Source organism: Myotis nattereri (assembly GCF_964212035.1).
Source record: "Myotis nattereri genome assembly, chromosome: 1".
Taxonomy (NCBI): Eukaryota; Metazoa; Chordata; class Mammalia; order Chiroptera; family Vespertilionidae; genus Myotis; species Myotis nattereri.
In genome coordinates, this window is record NC_138075.1 from 132,397,438 (window position 1) to 132,414,266 (window position 16,829).

At 43.5% G+C, this 16,829-nt stretch overlaps 1 protein-coding gene across 1 annotated transcript in view; it reads right to left on the minus strand.

The window, feature by feature from the left end:
• RSU1 (Ras suppressor protein 1) overlaps positions 1 to 16,829 on the minus strand; it is a 195,684-nt gene that overhangs the window by 167,083 nt on the left and 11,772 nt on the right. The window contains exon 3 of the mRNA XM_081098283.1: positions 4,045 to 4,095. Coding sequence (XP_080954409.1) covers positions 4,045 to 4,095 — 51 coding nt within the window. The remainder of the gene's footprint in view (positions 1 to 4,044; positions 4,096 to 16,829) is intronic.

Genomic DNA, 16,829 nt, shown 5'->3' on the forward strand with positions numbered 1-16,829 from the left:
CTTGTCTACGCCTGAAAAGGAGTAGGAAAGCACTTACAAAACCAACACTTCCAAACACTGTTAAGAAGCAAGGATAAGATTAAAGAGTAGATTAAAAGGCTGAGCTAGCACTGGCTTACAGGAGAGGGTAATCACACAGGCAGCAGGTGGAGGAGCAGGGCAGAGGCTGAGGAAGACAGGCTGGAATAACTGCTATGTTTCCTTCTTTAGAAGCCCAAAGCCAGCCCTTGGAGGTTTCATCTTGGTCTGCTGGGACTTGGCACAACTCATCAGCTACCAATCCAATGCTCCATCGGCATTAACTGAGTACCTATTTCATGTTCACCATGCTTTGGGCACTTTTGTCGGAGGTAGGATACATAGCATCCGACAGGGCTCCTCACCTCAAGAAACATCTAAAATAGTTAATTATATGAAGAAATTAGCAACTAATTCGGGACCTTAAATACAGAATATAAAGCTAACTTTAAGTGACAGAGTAACGGGCCTAGAAGACGTGAGGCCGAGGGTGGTAAAAGGAGGCCCACGAGGTCCCTGGGGGAAGAACCATGAGCAGCTCAGCGTGGTGCCAGCTGCCCTCCCTGCGGATCTGCGGGTGTCTGTGAGGAGCGCCAGCCCGCACACCATTCCTCAAGTCTGAAAGGGCCCTAATAACTACAAAGATGACATGACACAAATTTCCAGGACATAAGGTAAAGTTTCTTTACAGCGCTCACAGCCCAGCACGTTTGAAATGGGCCCATGAGTTAGAAATAGAAGTTTGTGGTGACCACACCTATTCAACCCCTATACTGGGAAAGCCTGAAAAAACCGTCCAGTTCCTACACTGACCATTCACCTCGGGCCAACTTTCCTCTCCGTCACGGACTGCTTCCTCCCATCAGCTGGTCTACACAGGTAATTACTGGGAGGCCACTGTGTTTTCAGCAAGAACAGGACATGAAAGAAGACTAGGACACAGTCGTGCTTTCAATAAAGCCTAAGATCTGTTTAGAGAGAGAGAGAGAAGAAAGATGAAACACGCGGACAAGGATGTGCGACACTGGTGTAAAGAATCTATGAACAGCCCTGACCGGTTTGGCTCAGTGGATAGAGCGTCGGCCTGCAGACTGAAGGGTCCCAGGTTCGATTCCGGTCAGGGGAGTGCAGGAGGCAGCTGATCGATGTTTCTCTCTCATCGATGTTTCTAGCTCTCTGTCCCTCTCCCTTTCTCTCTGTAAAAAATCAATAAAAAAAAAAAGTATGTTTTTTTAAAAAAAAGAATCTATGAACAGTAGGAGTTTGGGGAAGAAAGATTTCAAGTTGGCCAGGGTAGTCGGGGAGCCTGGAGGGGAGGGTGGGGGCAAGGCCACTGCAGAATAGAGAGTAAGGGACAAGGTAGCCTAGAACAGAGCAGGGCTAGGCACCTGTGGCAGCACATAGTGAGGAAAGGCTGGCTATAGGGTGGGGGCCAGAGCAGAACTGGTTTGGAGAGGCAAACAGCGCCTTCTACAGTATATGTGTGGTATCACAGGGAAAGTGGAGTTTCTGAAGGGTTGGTCTGGTGGTGAACCTCATCTTTACTCTGAAACCATTCCCATTGGGCCAGAAGGGAAACTCTCCGTTGGGTTCTGAGATTGTACCTGTCCAGTCATAGCAGAAGGAAATGGCCCAGTGGCTACTCTGCCTCCCACCTCCTGGACATGCATGCACCTAGGAAAGTGGTTGCAGGCAGGGCCATTTGCCACTGACTTCCCAGTTTCCAAAATTCGTCAACATTGCCCCAGTGCCCCAGGTTTAAATTTCAGTAATGTCACTGTACTAATGATGAACCTCTATCAGTGATTACCTTGACAATTTTGAAATATTTCTATGAACTGTAATTTAGAAAGCATCAAGGATTTATGCTTACAAAATCTTGAGGAATTTAAGGACCATCAGCCCACTTTCACCTTCCTCATGGCCTCACTTGTACTGTTGAGTGGACCTGTCAATATCAAAACTAGCAGCAGGGAAAGAAAGTTAACACAACATCACAGTGTCCCCACAGATACTGACTCAAATGCGTGAAGTCAATCGGTGTCCCTGATCAGGGCCCCACTTTTAGTAAGCCAGTCATTCATCCCATAAGTCCACAGCAGGGATTTTAGAGACCAGTGGAACTGGTATGCTAAGAGAAAAACACAAACACTTTAGCAAGATAAAAGCAGTACTGAGGCAGCCCCTATTAAAAACACAGAAAGTGAAAGACACTGATTACAATAAAACATGACAGGAGGATGTGCTCAGTCACTTACACATAATGCATATTTATATTGCCATCAAATGGACATATTTACTATAAACACTTGAAAAGCCATTGTAAAGTCATTCATTTAAATGCCAGAAAAACAGTAAAAGATGCTAATTTGACCTTAGTGGAACAGACCGGGTGTCACTGACACTACTCACAATGGCATGAAACAGAATTTACCAAGATGATTAATTAGAGTTTACTGGATAAGTGTGTCTCAAACGAGGAAAGAAGAAGAAGAAAAAAAAAACAGGAAGGAAGAAATATGAAGTTTGGATCCATTCACAGTCAACCTTTTTACGAACACAATGTAAGTCCATATTTGTGTGTCTCTAAGTTAATCTCTTATCATACGCCTGGAGAAGAAACTGGTCCACGGGTACCTGAGATTCCTGTCTCTGTGGAAGTATAGAAACAATAAGTTACAACCATCTGAAAGAACAGATCAACTAATTAAATAATACGATTAAAGCAAGTTTTGCTTTCTTGTTTAAACGTAAAGTGTTTCACTCTAATAATGATGCATAATATAAGCTTGGCAATTAAGAAATATTTTTATAAACTACTGAGTATAGAGCTTCAGGAATTCTGCTCACAAAATCTTGGGGAAATCAGGAATCATGCTGTCCACCCTTCTAAACAAACAGCAAAACCCTCCGACTGGGATTAGATTCTCAGTGGACAGCAGGCCCATTTGCTGCAAAAACAATAAAAACAGCTGCATGTCACCTGTTACAAAAATGACCACAAGTGACTGTCGCCCTCACTTTCAGCTTCAGTGGTCCCTACTACTAAAATGTGACAATTGTGGCTCTCTGCCTTTGCCTTACAAATATGCACTTTTTGCTAAAAATGAACTAATCTGCCCGTCTCCTGCACATGAGGGGCCCTGCCACTCCTAATTCTCAATAATCAACAGCTCTGTGACACTGCTTCAAGCTGCACACAATGCACATAAATTCATGGCACAAATCCCTCAGGATGACATTCTGCTCAATTTCATTGGACTCAGAAAGCTCCCGAACAAATTCTTGCCACATGATTAGAAAATCACTCAAGGCTGCAGGAAATATGGCAAACACAAAGAAGTGACAGTCAATTAGGAATAAGAAAGGAGAGTGGGGCCCTGTCATTAAAAAATCTTTAAAGCCACAGCTAAGAATAAAATGGCCCATATCATTCATGCAAGATATTCTTATAAGAGCTGGTATTAAACCTACTATTTGTTAACCATACCATGACTCTACTAATGTCCAATAGAAACCAGACTCAATAATTTTTTAAAATGCAGATTCAAATAAATATATATATATAGTTTATACAACTCTTTGGTTTCTCCCCCGCTCCGCTCATTAAGCAGGGAAGGAAAGTACATCAACAGATAAATTTTTCCCCTTTGAAGAGGAAGTATAGATGAAAGCAAAAACTCTTATTCTAATTATTTTTTTACACTTTTTTTTTCATAAAATACTAATGAATGGCCCAGCAGTTCAGGTCACTGCAGCATTTATCATCCCTAAATGGGACTAATTCCACAGAAACAAAATGTCACTTTCTTTCTTCAGCTTACACACTCAATAAGAAAGAGTCTTCAAAATAGAGCAATGTACAAAATATGGGAAGACAATATGCTCATGTATCTTAGTGTCACCAAAATAAACTTTAGGATTCCCCAAATAAACATGTGTCTTTAAAGGAAACAAGAGAGTCAGCAGTATCACCACATTACCGACAAGGCAGACACTGTGAAACAAATGAGAAAGTCAACTCACTTGTCAGCTTGTTGTGGCTGAGGACCAGTTGTGTGATGTGGGATAAGGAGACTGTAAAAGAAAAAAAAAAATCACACAATTAGTTAATGTACCCAAATTATAGTTACACTCCTACAATGTAAAGTGCTAAATTATTTTCACAGGTTGAAGTGTTACCTCTCACAAAAACAGACTCAAGAATTCATATAACACTGTCGGTAAATGTTAAACCAAATTAAGAAAAGTCATGCAATTAGCAGTGCAATCAGCACAGCAAGTTGGAGCTAATGAGATTAATGAGCAGGATCAGACATTCTAAGGGCCAGTCAGCTTTGCTTGCAGAGCTGGTTTCTGCTGGCCCAGCCTCAGTGGTCCATCTCAGTAACTGTGCCAGTCAGAGAACCGGCCAAGAGTGTGGAAGGCACAAAGCCCTCATTCAAGCTAACAAACCATCACACCAAGACAAAAAGATCACACCACAGACTCATCCAATCCAAACTGTCAATGGTATTGCTGTTGGAAATCATGATTTACTTACTTATCCTTGTATGACTTTGATCTATCTTAGTCAACGAGTTATAATCTAAAATTACTATGGCCCTGGCCCGTTTGACTCAGTGCATAGAGCGTCAGCCTGCGGACCGAGGGGTCCCAGGTTCGATTCTGGTTAAGGGCATGTGCCTTGGTTGTGGGCACATCCCCAGTAGGGGGCGTGCAGGAGGCAGCTGATTGATGTTTCTCTCTCATCAATGTTTCTAACTCTCTATCCCTCTCCCTTCCTCTCTGTAAAAAAATCAATAAAATATATTTTTAAAAAATAAGATAAAATAAAAATAAAATTACTATGTACGTTGATGTTCGAACTGTCCCAGTTGGACAGTGTGTGCCCATCTAACCTGGTTGCTAAGCTCCTTTGGCAAGTCCTATTACTCTGAGCATGTCCTTGCTTTCTGCACAAGGTATTCAAGCTCTTCTGATACTTTTCTGCCACAGCCCTGGAATCAGCCATTTCTAAAATGAGCTCTGGTTCCTTTTTGTGGAAAATGTATATATAAGCCAAAATCTGGGCACTAGATGTGCTCATTGCCATGTAGGACAGTGGTTCTCAACCTTCTGGCCCTTTAAATACAGTTCCTCATGTTGTAACCCAACCATAAAACTATTTTCATTGCTACTTCATAACTGTAATGTTGCTACTGTAACATAACATAATGTTACATTATGAATCATAATGTAAATATCTGATATGCAGGATGGTCTTAGGTGACCCCTGTGAAAGGGTCGTTTGACCGCAAAAGGGGTCGCGACCCACAGGTTGAGAACCGCTTATATAGGGGCTCAATATTCTCAGCCCCTCTCAATGGAGAGAGCTAAAGAACACATGAACACACACACACACACACACACACACACACCTGTGTTCACTTCACTATTTATATTATTGAATTCATACCAACAAATCTGATTTCAATATGCAGTTCATTCAAATTTTCTTCCTTCCCATGTCTGTAATCCCCTTCTCGAATACTGAGACCTCTGACTTCCATTTCCTTTAACCTACTTACTTGCTTCATTGATACCTCTATACATAACTGCATAGAGTTATCTTATAGCTTATGCTTATCTGCAGGGAAACCCAGAAGTCTGGTAGATTCTTGGTCACAAGCAGGACAAGTAGGTTGGCTAGAGATGTTTAGTGTTTCATTTAAAGTTGAAACTGCCCCAGAAGTCCCCAGAGCCAGCTTATACAAGTCGAGGGACATGCAGATTGATGGTTTACACCTGGCTACAGGTACATGACCAGTCGGGCATAAAAGACACTGCTGGACATTTTTGGCTGGGCTTCCCTGATTGATGTTTCTCTCTCATCAATGTTTCTAACTCTCTATCCCTCTCCCTTCCTCTCTGTAAAAAAATCAATAAAATATATTTTTAAAAAATAAGATAAAATAAAAATAAAATTACTATGTACGTTGATGTTCGAACTGTCCCAGTTGGACAGTGTGTGCCCATCTAACCTGGTTGCTAAGCTCCTTTGGCAAGTCCTATTACTCTGAGCATGTCCTTGCTTTCTGCACAAGGTATTCAAGCTCTTCTGATACTTTTCTGCCACAGCCCTGGAATCAGCCATTTCTAAAATGAGCTCTGGTTCCTTTTTGTGGAAAATGTATATATAAGCCAAAATCTGGGCACTAGATGTGCTCATTGCCATGTAGGACAGTGGTTCTACCACATGTCTTGATGGTTCATATCTGGAGACAAAATATGTTCTGAGCAGCTAAAAAAACCATCCTAAGGAATCACCAGTGAGCCTCCCGGACCCCAGAGGCTCACTATGTTTTCTTACTCCTGCTAAACCATGTATGTTGTGGATTCTTCTGAGTACTTTCAACCATCCAATGTAATAATGCAGCAACAGATCTTCCCCCACCTCCTCCTTCCACCATCACACTCTGTCAGACTCACCCTCCTCATCTGCCCTCACCCTCCTCGCCCTGCCTGGCTTCAAACCTCCCAAGCCAGGTTTGCCACCCCACACAGATGCCCCCCTCATCCCACTCAGGTTTCCACATATGCTGTAGGCCATCACACCCCCAAATCTGAACACCTTTCTTTTTCTGTCCCACTTACTGGCTTTTGGACTGAACGACTACAGAAGGGGGAAGAAAAAGGCAAAGAGGAAGGAGAAGAGCATGTTTGTGATCTGTAAGAGTCACATAACATCTAAGAGTTTAGACACTGCAGAACATCTCATACATCTTTTGCTTATAAAAGTTAAATTTTTTTTTGCCCACCAAACAAAGCATTCCTTTATCTCTATGTTATATAGTCTGATAAAAAAAATCAAAGAGCTGCTCTCCTACCAAACAAGATGAAATGGATTCACAGATAAATCAGTTGAGACTACGATCAACCTCATGTGAGAACAAACTACAAATAACAAAGGTTACACATAACAGGAGTTTCTCTCTTTTTTATACATAGGCAATCCAGAGGTTCCTGGTATCTTGTTGATCAACCATCCCCAATGCATGGATCACATCTCATGGTCTACAATGGCTACATGAGCTTAGCCATCATGTCTGCATTCCCTTCAGAAAGACAGAAAGGGAAAAAAAAATGCCTTCCTCCTTTAGCAAACTTCCAAGAAGTTACACACGGCACTTCTACTTATAAGCAATTAACCAAAATTTTGTAATACAGTCATGCCTAGCTGCAAGGGAGGCAGGGAAATGCAGTCTGTATTCTAGGTGACCATGTGCCAGCTAAAATTAGGGGTTTTATTATCAAGAAAGATGGGGCAAACTGAAACTAGCAGACAATTAACAACCTCTGCCACTAGCAAACTACTCCAATTAAGTGTCACAGAAATCAACTGTGATTATAAAGAAAACTAATAATCCTATCTCCTCCTGTCTTAATTTTTCCTAAAATATCACAACTAATTAAAAACAAAGAAATTTTGCTCTCCTCCCAACTAACATTTACGATGAAAGATTTAAGTAGCGAAAGCTGGTTCTCTTCAATCATTTCAGTGTGTCATTTCAACAAGCATTTAGCAAGAATAAAGTGGTGAAATGTGTAAGTTTCTTTTTTTTAATAGAGAACAGAAATCCAGTTGTTGCTTCAGCTGATCACATTACTAGAATGTACTTTTTTTTTTTTCTTTTCTTACTATTGTTGCAGGGCTACATGCTAAAGTAGGTAAGAGGGAGAAAAATTAGAGCAAAAAAGAAAAAGTTAATGAAAGGCCTTAGAGGAAATATTTAGGACAACAAAGGACTCTGGGCTGGGCTATGGGGAGAGCAGTAAGATTGGACAGAATCAATCACAAAGCCTGGTGCAGGCAAAGACTGAGTAGAGACAGGAATATTCATAAAAGCCACGGCTCACTCCCACTTGGCAATGTTGAGTTCATTGTGAGTCTCCTATGGAAACTGCACTGTTAAAAAAGAAGGGAGGAGCATTTTCTCAGTCCTTTGAGATTTTGCTTCCTGGCAATTGTCATCACTTTGGCTCCAACAAACTCATAAAAATTCTTCAAAAAGGGGAAAGAGGGGAGAAAAGGTCTACCAAGATAGAATGGATTATTTAAAAGTACAAAAGCCACTCTAGTCAAACAAGTTGGGAAAATGGGAGCAGGCTGTACCCTGACCTGGCTCACACACTGGGAGACCTTCCACTGTATGAATAACACACTTTAATGGTCCTGCTAAGCCATTAACTGTCAAGAATGGGCACTGCCAGAACAGTGAGGACTGTTATTGAAATTCCTACAACGATATTAAACTATGCTTTGCCCAGCCATTTTCAAAGACGAGTATATTTCAAAAATCAATAACTAAGAAGTATGGTTGAAAGTAGAATATTTTCAAAAGTCAACTAAATAACTAAGAATTGTGTTGGCATACACAGTTAAGTGTTAGCATGCCTTGACTGTCATTCTATCTCTAGCCTTCAGAAGCTGGATTTGAGTGAACACTATTTCAGGCCCAAATGAATAGTGGGAAACAAAACCATTAGGAGGGAGGTGCTTGTGAGGGAAATGTGGTGGGGTGAGGTTGCTAGCACTGTATACATGATTTATGATCATTTGTTGTCTAGCCAAAAGGGGAATCAGCAGGAAAATGCTCAAAGAGGATCTGGCTGCTTCAGAAATTTCACAAGAGAGACAGTCAAGGACTCGCTGACTGGGTATTTACTGAGCACACTGAGTGTCGAGGTGTCGCTATCTTGGAGATCCCTGTAGAAGTAATGTTGACCATACATCCTCGTTAGCCTGGGACAGTCTGAGATTATGTCTGTTGTTCCTCTCAGAACTGTACTGGTTTGGATGACAAATTACTTAATCACTCAATTTAGTGAACATGCCCAAAATCTTAAAATGCAAGGGAAACCCTACAATGTGAGGTATAAAAGGATTACTGAGGAAAGAAATATATCTGCAGGGATAACGGCAGTTGAGAAGGAAATGTTACTCACTGTGGGGTGAATGACACATCCAAAAGGCTATAGGGCAGAGGTGCACCAGGCCCTGAAGCTGGACGTGGAAGACATATGGCAACTGGAGGAAGCAATCCCAGCTTCCATATCTGAGATGGAAAACGGGGAAGGTACAGGGCAGGAGGGAGCAGCCAATATCTTAATGAAATACACTCAGAAAAATCAAAGGACTAACTAAACACTACTAGAAAAAGAATTGCCTTTTCTAGATAACACAATGGAAACAGATATTATGTAAAATAGGTTCAGTTTTTTTCTTCTTCTGCAGCACAAAGTAGGCAGCATGAGATGAGAAAAATAAGCATGATAAAATCCACAGCCCCCTAAGATGAAATTATCGACTTACTTTCAAAATAACCCAACATATCACAAAGATGTGGCACACTGGAAATTGTCTCTAGTTTCATTTTGGTAAATTAGAAAGCAAATTATCCCTTTGGTAGCACTTTAGAGAAGGTAGAAAGTTCTGGCTTTACAGCATGACATTTACAGCCAGAGAAAAACACGGCCAGGATGGCACTAGGGGGATGAGGCTTGAAAACACACAAAGTGGTATGAGGCCTGAAAATTTCTGCAACCTTGTTACAGGTCGGAACCGGCCATCTTTGGGTTACAAGCGAAAGGTTCTGTAACACTGGTCACAAAAACTGGACTGCACTCTGAATTGAAGCCATCAGAAAAACACTGCTTTCATCAGAAGGCCAATGGTCACCCCTTCTTGACAGCTCCTGTGGTATCAAATATTGCCATGTTGGGAGAACCACTGTACCTCCTGGGCTATTCAAAGAGGGCCACCTTGTTTGACAACTCCAGGGGGCACCATTCCAATTCTGTACTACACCGGCTGGCGTTGCTCAGTGGTTGAGCATTGACCTATGAATCAGGAGGTCACAGTTTGATTCCCGGTCAGGGTACATCCTGGGTTGCAGGCTCCATCCCTAGTGTGGGGCTTGCAGGAGGCAGCCAATCAATGATTCTCTCTCATCACTGATGCTTCTCTCTCTCTCTCTCTCTATCGCTCTCTCTCTCTCTCTCTCTCTCTCCCTCCCTCCCTCCCTCCCTCTCTTCCTCTCTGAAATTAAAAAAATAAATAAATTCTGTGCTACCCCTCGAATTACACTACATATAGTATCCTATGTTAATTTGTTTCCTCCCGAGTTGCAGACCAAAAAGAATTAATTTGAACTTTATTCTTTATGATAAAGAATGGTCCAAGTGGCTTTTCCATTTTGGCTCCCCAGTCGGCTACACATAGCAACAGCCCTACACAATGCTGACTCAGGGACTCCACAGGGATGTGGGAGCAGCCAGGTGTCAGCACCAGGAGGCAGTGCTGACCAGTTTGGGTTCTGTGTCTCCGCCACGCATGATGACAATGCCTGCCGTGTCACATGGCTGACGGTATTTCACCCATGGTAGGAAGATACCGATTCAGATCTTCTTAAACATGCACCTTCTGACAATATATTAAAGTGAAGACAGACAACAAAATGTTTCGTACCAAGATATAATACAAATACCATGTTCATCAACACACTCAGAATCAGAAAAACATTTTTTAAAAATTTCATTCGAATTTAAAACTTCAAAAAAAATCACCACGGTATGAAAACCTTCCTTTACTTCATAATTAATTACTTTGGAGAGTTGGAAATTCTTTAGTAGCAAGTTTTTAAAACTGATTACTTAACTGAATTCTATTTACAGATAAAGGGTCCATCAACCATAATTAATTGCTCTTTCACTCAACAGAAAGCAATTTATCATATGTGGTCATTGAAAAAAACCAATACTCCTTTCGATACATAAATAAGAGCAGAGATTCACATGTGAGAACATCCCGTGAGCTGGTCATTGAAGGGGTGGTGGGGGGGGGAGGTTGCATCAATTGTGACATTAAGTACTAACTGTGGTTTCAGGCATCCACTGGGGGTCTTGGACTGTATCCCTTGCAGGTAAGAGGGGACTACTGCCTATGACAGGCAAAGGTTTAATATTCTTAATACATAATGATTTTTACCACTGGTAAAATGCAAAAAAAAAATGCTGCTCCTTAAATACAGGATGATGTCAGTAGTACCTGGTACAGAGTAGGTTCTCAAAAAATGGCGGTTATGTTTATTAGTAACTAGGAAATTCTGCATTGGTTCAGCTGATGCACAGGTTGCTGTGATCATGTTGTTGGAGCTCTGCCGGGCAGAAGGCTGGGGGTGAGGAGTCTAATGGTCTCTGGAGTGAGGCGTGGGTTTGTGGGGGCCATCGGGGACACATCAGTGTGTGTGATAGGAGAAGGCAGGGGAAGAGGCTGGAGCCGGACTGTGGGACAGACATCATGCCAGGAGAAGATCTAGGGAACCTGTAGCTGGTCAGAAAAAAATATACACCAGGTCTGAGCTGGGAACAGCTGAGTGTCCATCCAGGAAACTAGTTATCTGAGGCTGGGGAAGGAAGCAGCTGGAGGTCAGGATAAGGCATGCCACAGGGTGAGAAGCTGAAAGCCTAGGGTAAAAATAATGAACTGCCCATGAGACCAAACCATGGGTGCGAGTGAGACAGGTGGCACAGGGGTTCTCAAGCATCCAGTGGCTGCCGAAGGACTCCCAGCTCTTTGAGCTCCGAGGACACCTGCTGTGTAGGTAGCAGGTCTACGAGTGCACGCTTCCTGCTTCTGAAGGAGGTGTGCCTTTACAGGCAAACCCAGACTCTGGGGCTGAGGTAAGAGGTATGGAGGGAGGCAGATCTGGAGGCTGCTCAAGGAGAGAAATGAGTCGTCGGAGAGAAACATCTCCCACCAGGCCCCGGGAAGAAAAAAGTGCCTGTGCCCTACCAGCTCCTTACTCATCTCCAGAGATACACAGAAGTTGAGAATGCACCGGATTGTCTGAAAAGGAAAGCATGTGCACTTGATACTGCCCATGTCCTCGTTTGGGGAGAAAAATGGACTGATGGACTAAGATTCCTTTTTATCTTTTGGATAAAAATGCCATACAGTTTGGCCATTTGTGGATATTTGTTTGCTCTATTTGTTTGGCCAGTAAAAAACAGGGTCAGAATTAATGACTTTCTTGTTTGGAAACAGCATTTAAAGGGTTCTCTGCTCATGAGCTCTGAAATCATGGGCAAGGTACTCAACCCCTCTGTGCCTCCTTGTTCTCATTTAAAATTCCACAAGAGGTGGTTAACAATAGGACTCTTGTGAAGGGTTATTATGACAAATAGATGAGGTAACAAAGTGCTTACAACTGTTCAGCCACGTTTTAAGAATTTGGTAAACGATAGTTATTAATGGCATTACCGTATTTTACTTTAACATTTTTGATTCTAGTGAGTGGCTATAAAGTGCTCAACATAGTATACTGATGGAGTAGGCATCACAAAAGTATTAGTTGTTTCTTATCTCTTTTTAAAAATTTGTTTCAGAGAATCAAGTAAGTGAATTCAGACTTTCATCTTCAAAATGAGGAAGGTGTGCTCTAGAGAAATGCAGGGATTTTTATCGGGGTCTCGTGGGATTACAATCTGGGTCTCGGGCTGCTTGAGTTACTTGATGTAACTGTTATATTTCATTCAAATAGAAAGGAATTTTCCCATTCAGGTTAATCCTCATTTTGGTAAAACAGGTGTTTCCATCATCTTGAAGAGAACACTCCATCCTGGTGTGGACAGTATTTTCCCATATTGGAAAGAAGCTGAAGATCTGGAATCTGGAAACCTGGGCTGCAGTTCAGTTCTGATTCTGGTGCCTGTGGAACCTGAGAAAACTCACTTTACCCTTCTGTAAAATCACTTTACCTGTAAATGAGGAGCTTAACTTTTTGATTTCTAGGGTTCTAGAACTGGTTTCTAAAAATACACCTAGCCCTAACAGGTTTGGCTCACTGGATAGAGCGTCGGCCTGCGGACTGAAAGGTCCCAGGTTCGATTCCGGCCAAGGGCATGTACCTTGGTTGCGGGCACATCCCCAGTAGTAGGTGTGCAGGAGACAGCTGATCGATGTTTCTAACTCTCTATCCCTCTCCCTTCCTCTCTGTAAAAAAATCAACGGAATATATTTAAAAAAATACACCTATTTTATGTTACACAGATAAAATAGTTCAAGCAAGAAAAATGAGTCAATACAGACAACCCATAGAAGGAGGGGGAAGCAGAGAGGAAGGTAGATATAGAATAAAACTGACTCTGGACCTTAAAGATTTTACTAAACTTGAAAAAACTTAAGTATTTCCCTTTTAACTTATATATGTATATATGCATATATATATTCTAAGACAACATACAAATTGACCGTACCTCCGCTATGTCTTAAGCCACGCCCACCAGCCAATCAGAGCGACTGTATGCAAATTAACCAACCAAGATGGCAGCCAGCAGCCACGGAGCTGAAGCGAGCAGGAGGCTTGCTTGCTCCAGTGATGGAGGAAGCCAAGGTTCCCCGCCTGCCGTGGCCCAGCTCTGAGCTCCACTGAAAGCAACAAAGTTTCAATTATAGAAGGTAAATAAACCCCAGATACCTGCTTTCAGCCGTCCGTGACCACAGAGCTGGAACGAGCAGGAGGCTTGCTTGCTCCAGTGATGGAGGAAGCCAAGGTTCCCCGCCTGCCGTGGCCCAGCTCTGAGCTCCACTGAAAGCAACAAAGTTGCAATTATAGAAGGTAAATAAACCCCAGATACCTGCTTTCAGCCAGCCATGGCCACGGAGCTGGAGCAAGCAAGAGCCGGCTCTCAGCTTCCCTGAAGGCAACAAAGTTTCAATTATAGAAGGTAAATAAATCCCAGAATAAAAAAAAGAAAGAAAAAAGGGAGATGCTGGGAGTTCTGTAGCCAAAGGGCTTGGCCAGCCTGAAAACGGCCCTCAGCCCTTCACCCAGACTGGCCAGGCACCCCAGCGGGGACCCCCACCCTGAAGGGGGTGTGACCAGCTGCAAACAGCCATCAGCCCTTCACCCAGGCTGGCCAGGCAATCCAGCGGGAACCCCCGCCCTAATCCGGGACACCCTTCAGGGCAAACCAGCTGGCCCCCACCCGTGCACCAGGCCTCTATCCTATATAATAAAAGGGTAATATGCAAACTGACCCTAACAGCAGAAAGACTGGGAATGACTGGTCACTATGACACACACTGACCACCAGGGGGCAGATGCTGAATGCAGGAGCTGCCCTCTGGTGGTCAGTGAGCTCCCACAGGGGGAGCTCTGCTCAGCCACAAGCCAGGCTGACGGCTGCCAGTACAGCGGTGGTGGTGGGAGCCTCTCCCGCCTCCTCAGCAGCGCTAAGGATGTCCGACTGCAGCTTAGGCCTGCTCCCCGCTGGCGAGTGGACATCCCCTGAGGGCTGCTGGGCTGCCAGAGGGATGTCTGACTGCCAGCCTGAGCCCAAACCCCCTGGGAGCGGGCCTAAACCAGCAGGTGGTCATCCCCTGAGGGGTCCCAGACTGCGAGAGGGCACAGGCCAGGCTATGGGCTTCCCCCCACAAGTGCACAAATTTTTGTGCACCGGGCCTCTATGTATGTCTGTGTGTGTGTATGTGTGTATATATATATAATTTATTTCAGAAAGGAAGGGAGAGTGGGAGATAGATAGAAACATCAATGAAAGAGAATCATTGAACAATTGGCTGCCTCCTGCACAGCCCCTATGGAGGATCAAGCCCACAACCCGGGCATGTGGCCTGACCAGGAATCAAACTGTGACCTCCTGGTTCATAAGTCGATGCTCAACCACTGAGCCATGCCAGCCAGACTCAAGCATTTCCCTTTTAATGGGAGTTTCAGATCAGCTTACACATTTGATAATGTGTCATGGTGTTTGATTGCCTCCCTTACTACAGTTGTTCCCCCTTATGCACAGGGAATGCATTCCAAGACCCCCCCAGTGGCAGCCTGAAACCACAGATAGTACAGAACCTTATATATACTGTGATATTTCCTATATATACTTACCTATGATAAAGTTTAATTTATAAATTAGGCAAAGTAAGAGATTAACAATAATAAAATAGACTAACTGTAACAATACACTGTAATAAAAGTTACATGAATGTGTGTGTAAGTGTCTCTTTCCATCTCAAAATATTTTATTGAGTATACTCACCTTTTCACTTAAAGGAAGCACTTTCGGGTTTCTCTCTGGCATATCCAAACTGTCAGCATCACTACTCTTTCGCTTTGGGGCCATTATTAGTAAATAGCAAGCACTGCAGAACTGCAATAGCAGATAGGTTACTACTCAGTGACTAACAGGCAGCGAGCGCCTACGACATGGAGACGAGGGGCAAAGCGATGATTCAGGTCCAGGGGGACGGAGTGAGACAGCAGATTTCACAAGACTCAGAACAGCACACAATTTAAAACTTGTTTATTTCTGCAATTTTTCTTTTAATATTTTTGGACCAAGGATGACACAGGTAACCAAAACCACAGCAAACAAAACCACAAATAAAAGGGGACTTTTCTGAGTTTCAAATATTTCCATTTTGGTGATTCTTCTCTTCCATTTTAACAAGTATGTAAGACCGTACTCCACGACCCAACAATTCCACTCCTAGGTCTACAAACAGCAACGAATAAAAAGACATGCATCTGTCCTGGCTGGGTGCACTGGATGGTCATGGGTTCAATTCCCAGTCAGGGCACATACCCAGATTGCAGTTTCCATTCCCAGTCGGGGCACATACCAAAGGCAACCAATCGATTTCTCTCTCTCACATCAATGTTTCTCTGTTTCTCTCTGTCTCTCTTTCTCAACTCAGTCAGCATATCCTCAGGTGAGGATTAAAATATAAATAGATAGCAGCACTGTCTTTATCAGCCCTAGCCTAGAAATGACCCACATGTCCGTCAACGGCAGATGGATGAATACTGGTAAACTGACGGAGTCACTCACTGGATCTATAACCAACTTCACAATGTGAATAAATCTCATGAACATGATGCTGAGCAAGAGAATCAGACACTTGAGAGTGCACGCTATATAATCCTTTTTTTTTTTTTTAATGGTGCGCAGACAAAACTGATCTATGCTTTCAGAATCGGGAGAATCACTGAGGGGACAGCAGCTGGGAGGCGCAGGTGCTCCTGGGTGCTGATCCTGTTCTGCTTCTTGGTCTGAAAATGTGTTAAGCTGAACATTATGCATGCACTCATCCATATGAATACCTCAATACATTTTTTTGAACTGGATTTTTTAAAACTATGTGTAAGTGTTTTGGGAAAAAGATTCCTGTGTCCTCAGCCAGTTGGCATGAGCAGGAGCAAGTCCACTTCTGTGGACATCCAGAAACACATTCCTAAATCAATACTGAATCACTTTTCCATATAGGCAGGTGCCATGTCTTCTACAATGAGACCGGTGTGCCCATAGACACACAGTGTACACTTACTGAATTAGCCTTTTTATCTTTATACTAGAGGCCCGCTAGATGAAATTTGTGCACGAAATTTGTCCCCCTCAGCCCAGCCTGCACCCTCTCCAATCCGGGACCCCTTGGGGGATGTCCAACTGCCGGTTGGATCGGGCCTAAACCGGCAGTTGGACATCCCTCTCACAAACCTGGACCACTGGCTCCTAATTGCTCACCTGACTGCCTGCCTGGTTGTCCCTAACTGCGCCCCACTCCCCCCACCCCCCACCCCCGCCGGCCTGATTGGCCCTCATTGCCTCTGTGTGCCAGCCAGGTTGCCCCCACTGCCCCCTCCCTGCTGGCCTGGTTGCTTCTAACTTCCCCACCCCCATCAGCCTGGTCACCCCTTACTGCATGCCCCTGCCAGCCTGGTCGCCCCTACCTGCCCCCCTTTGCAGGCCTG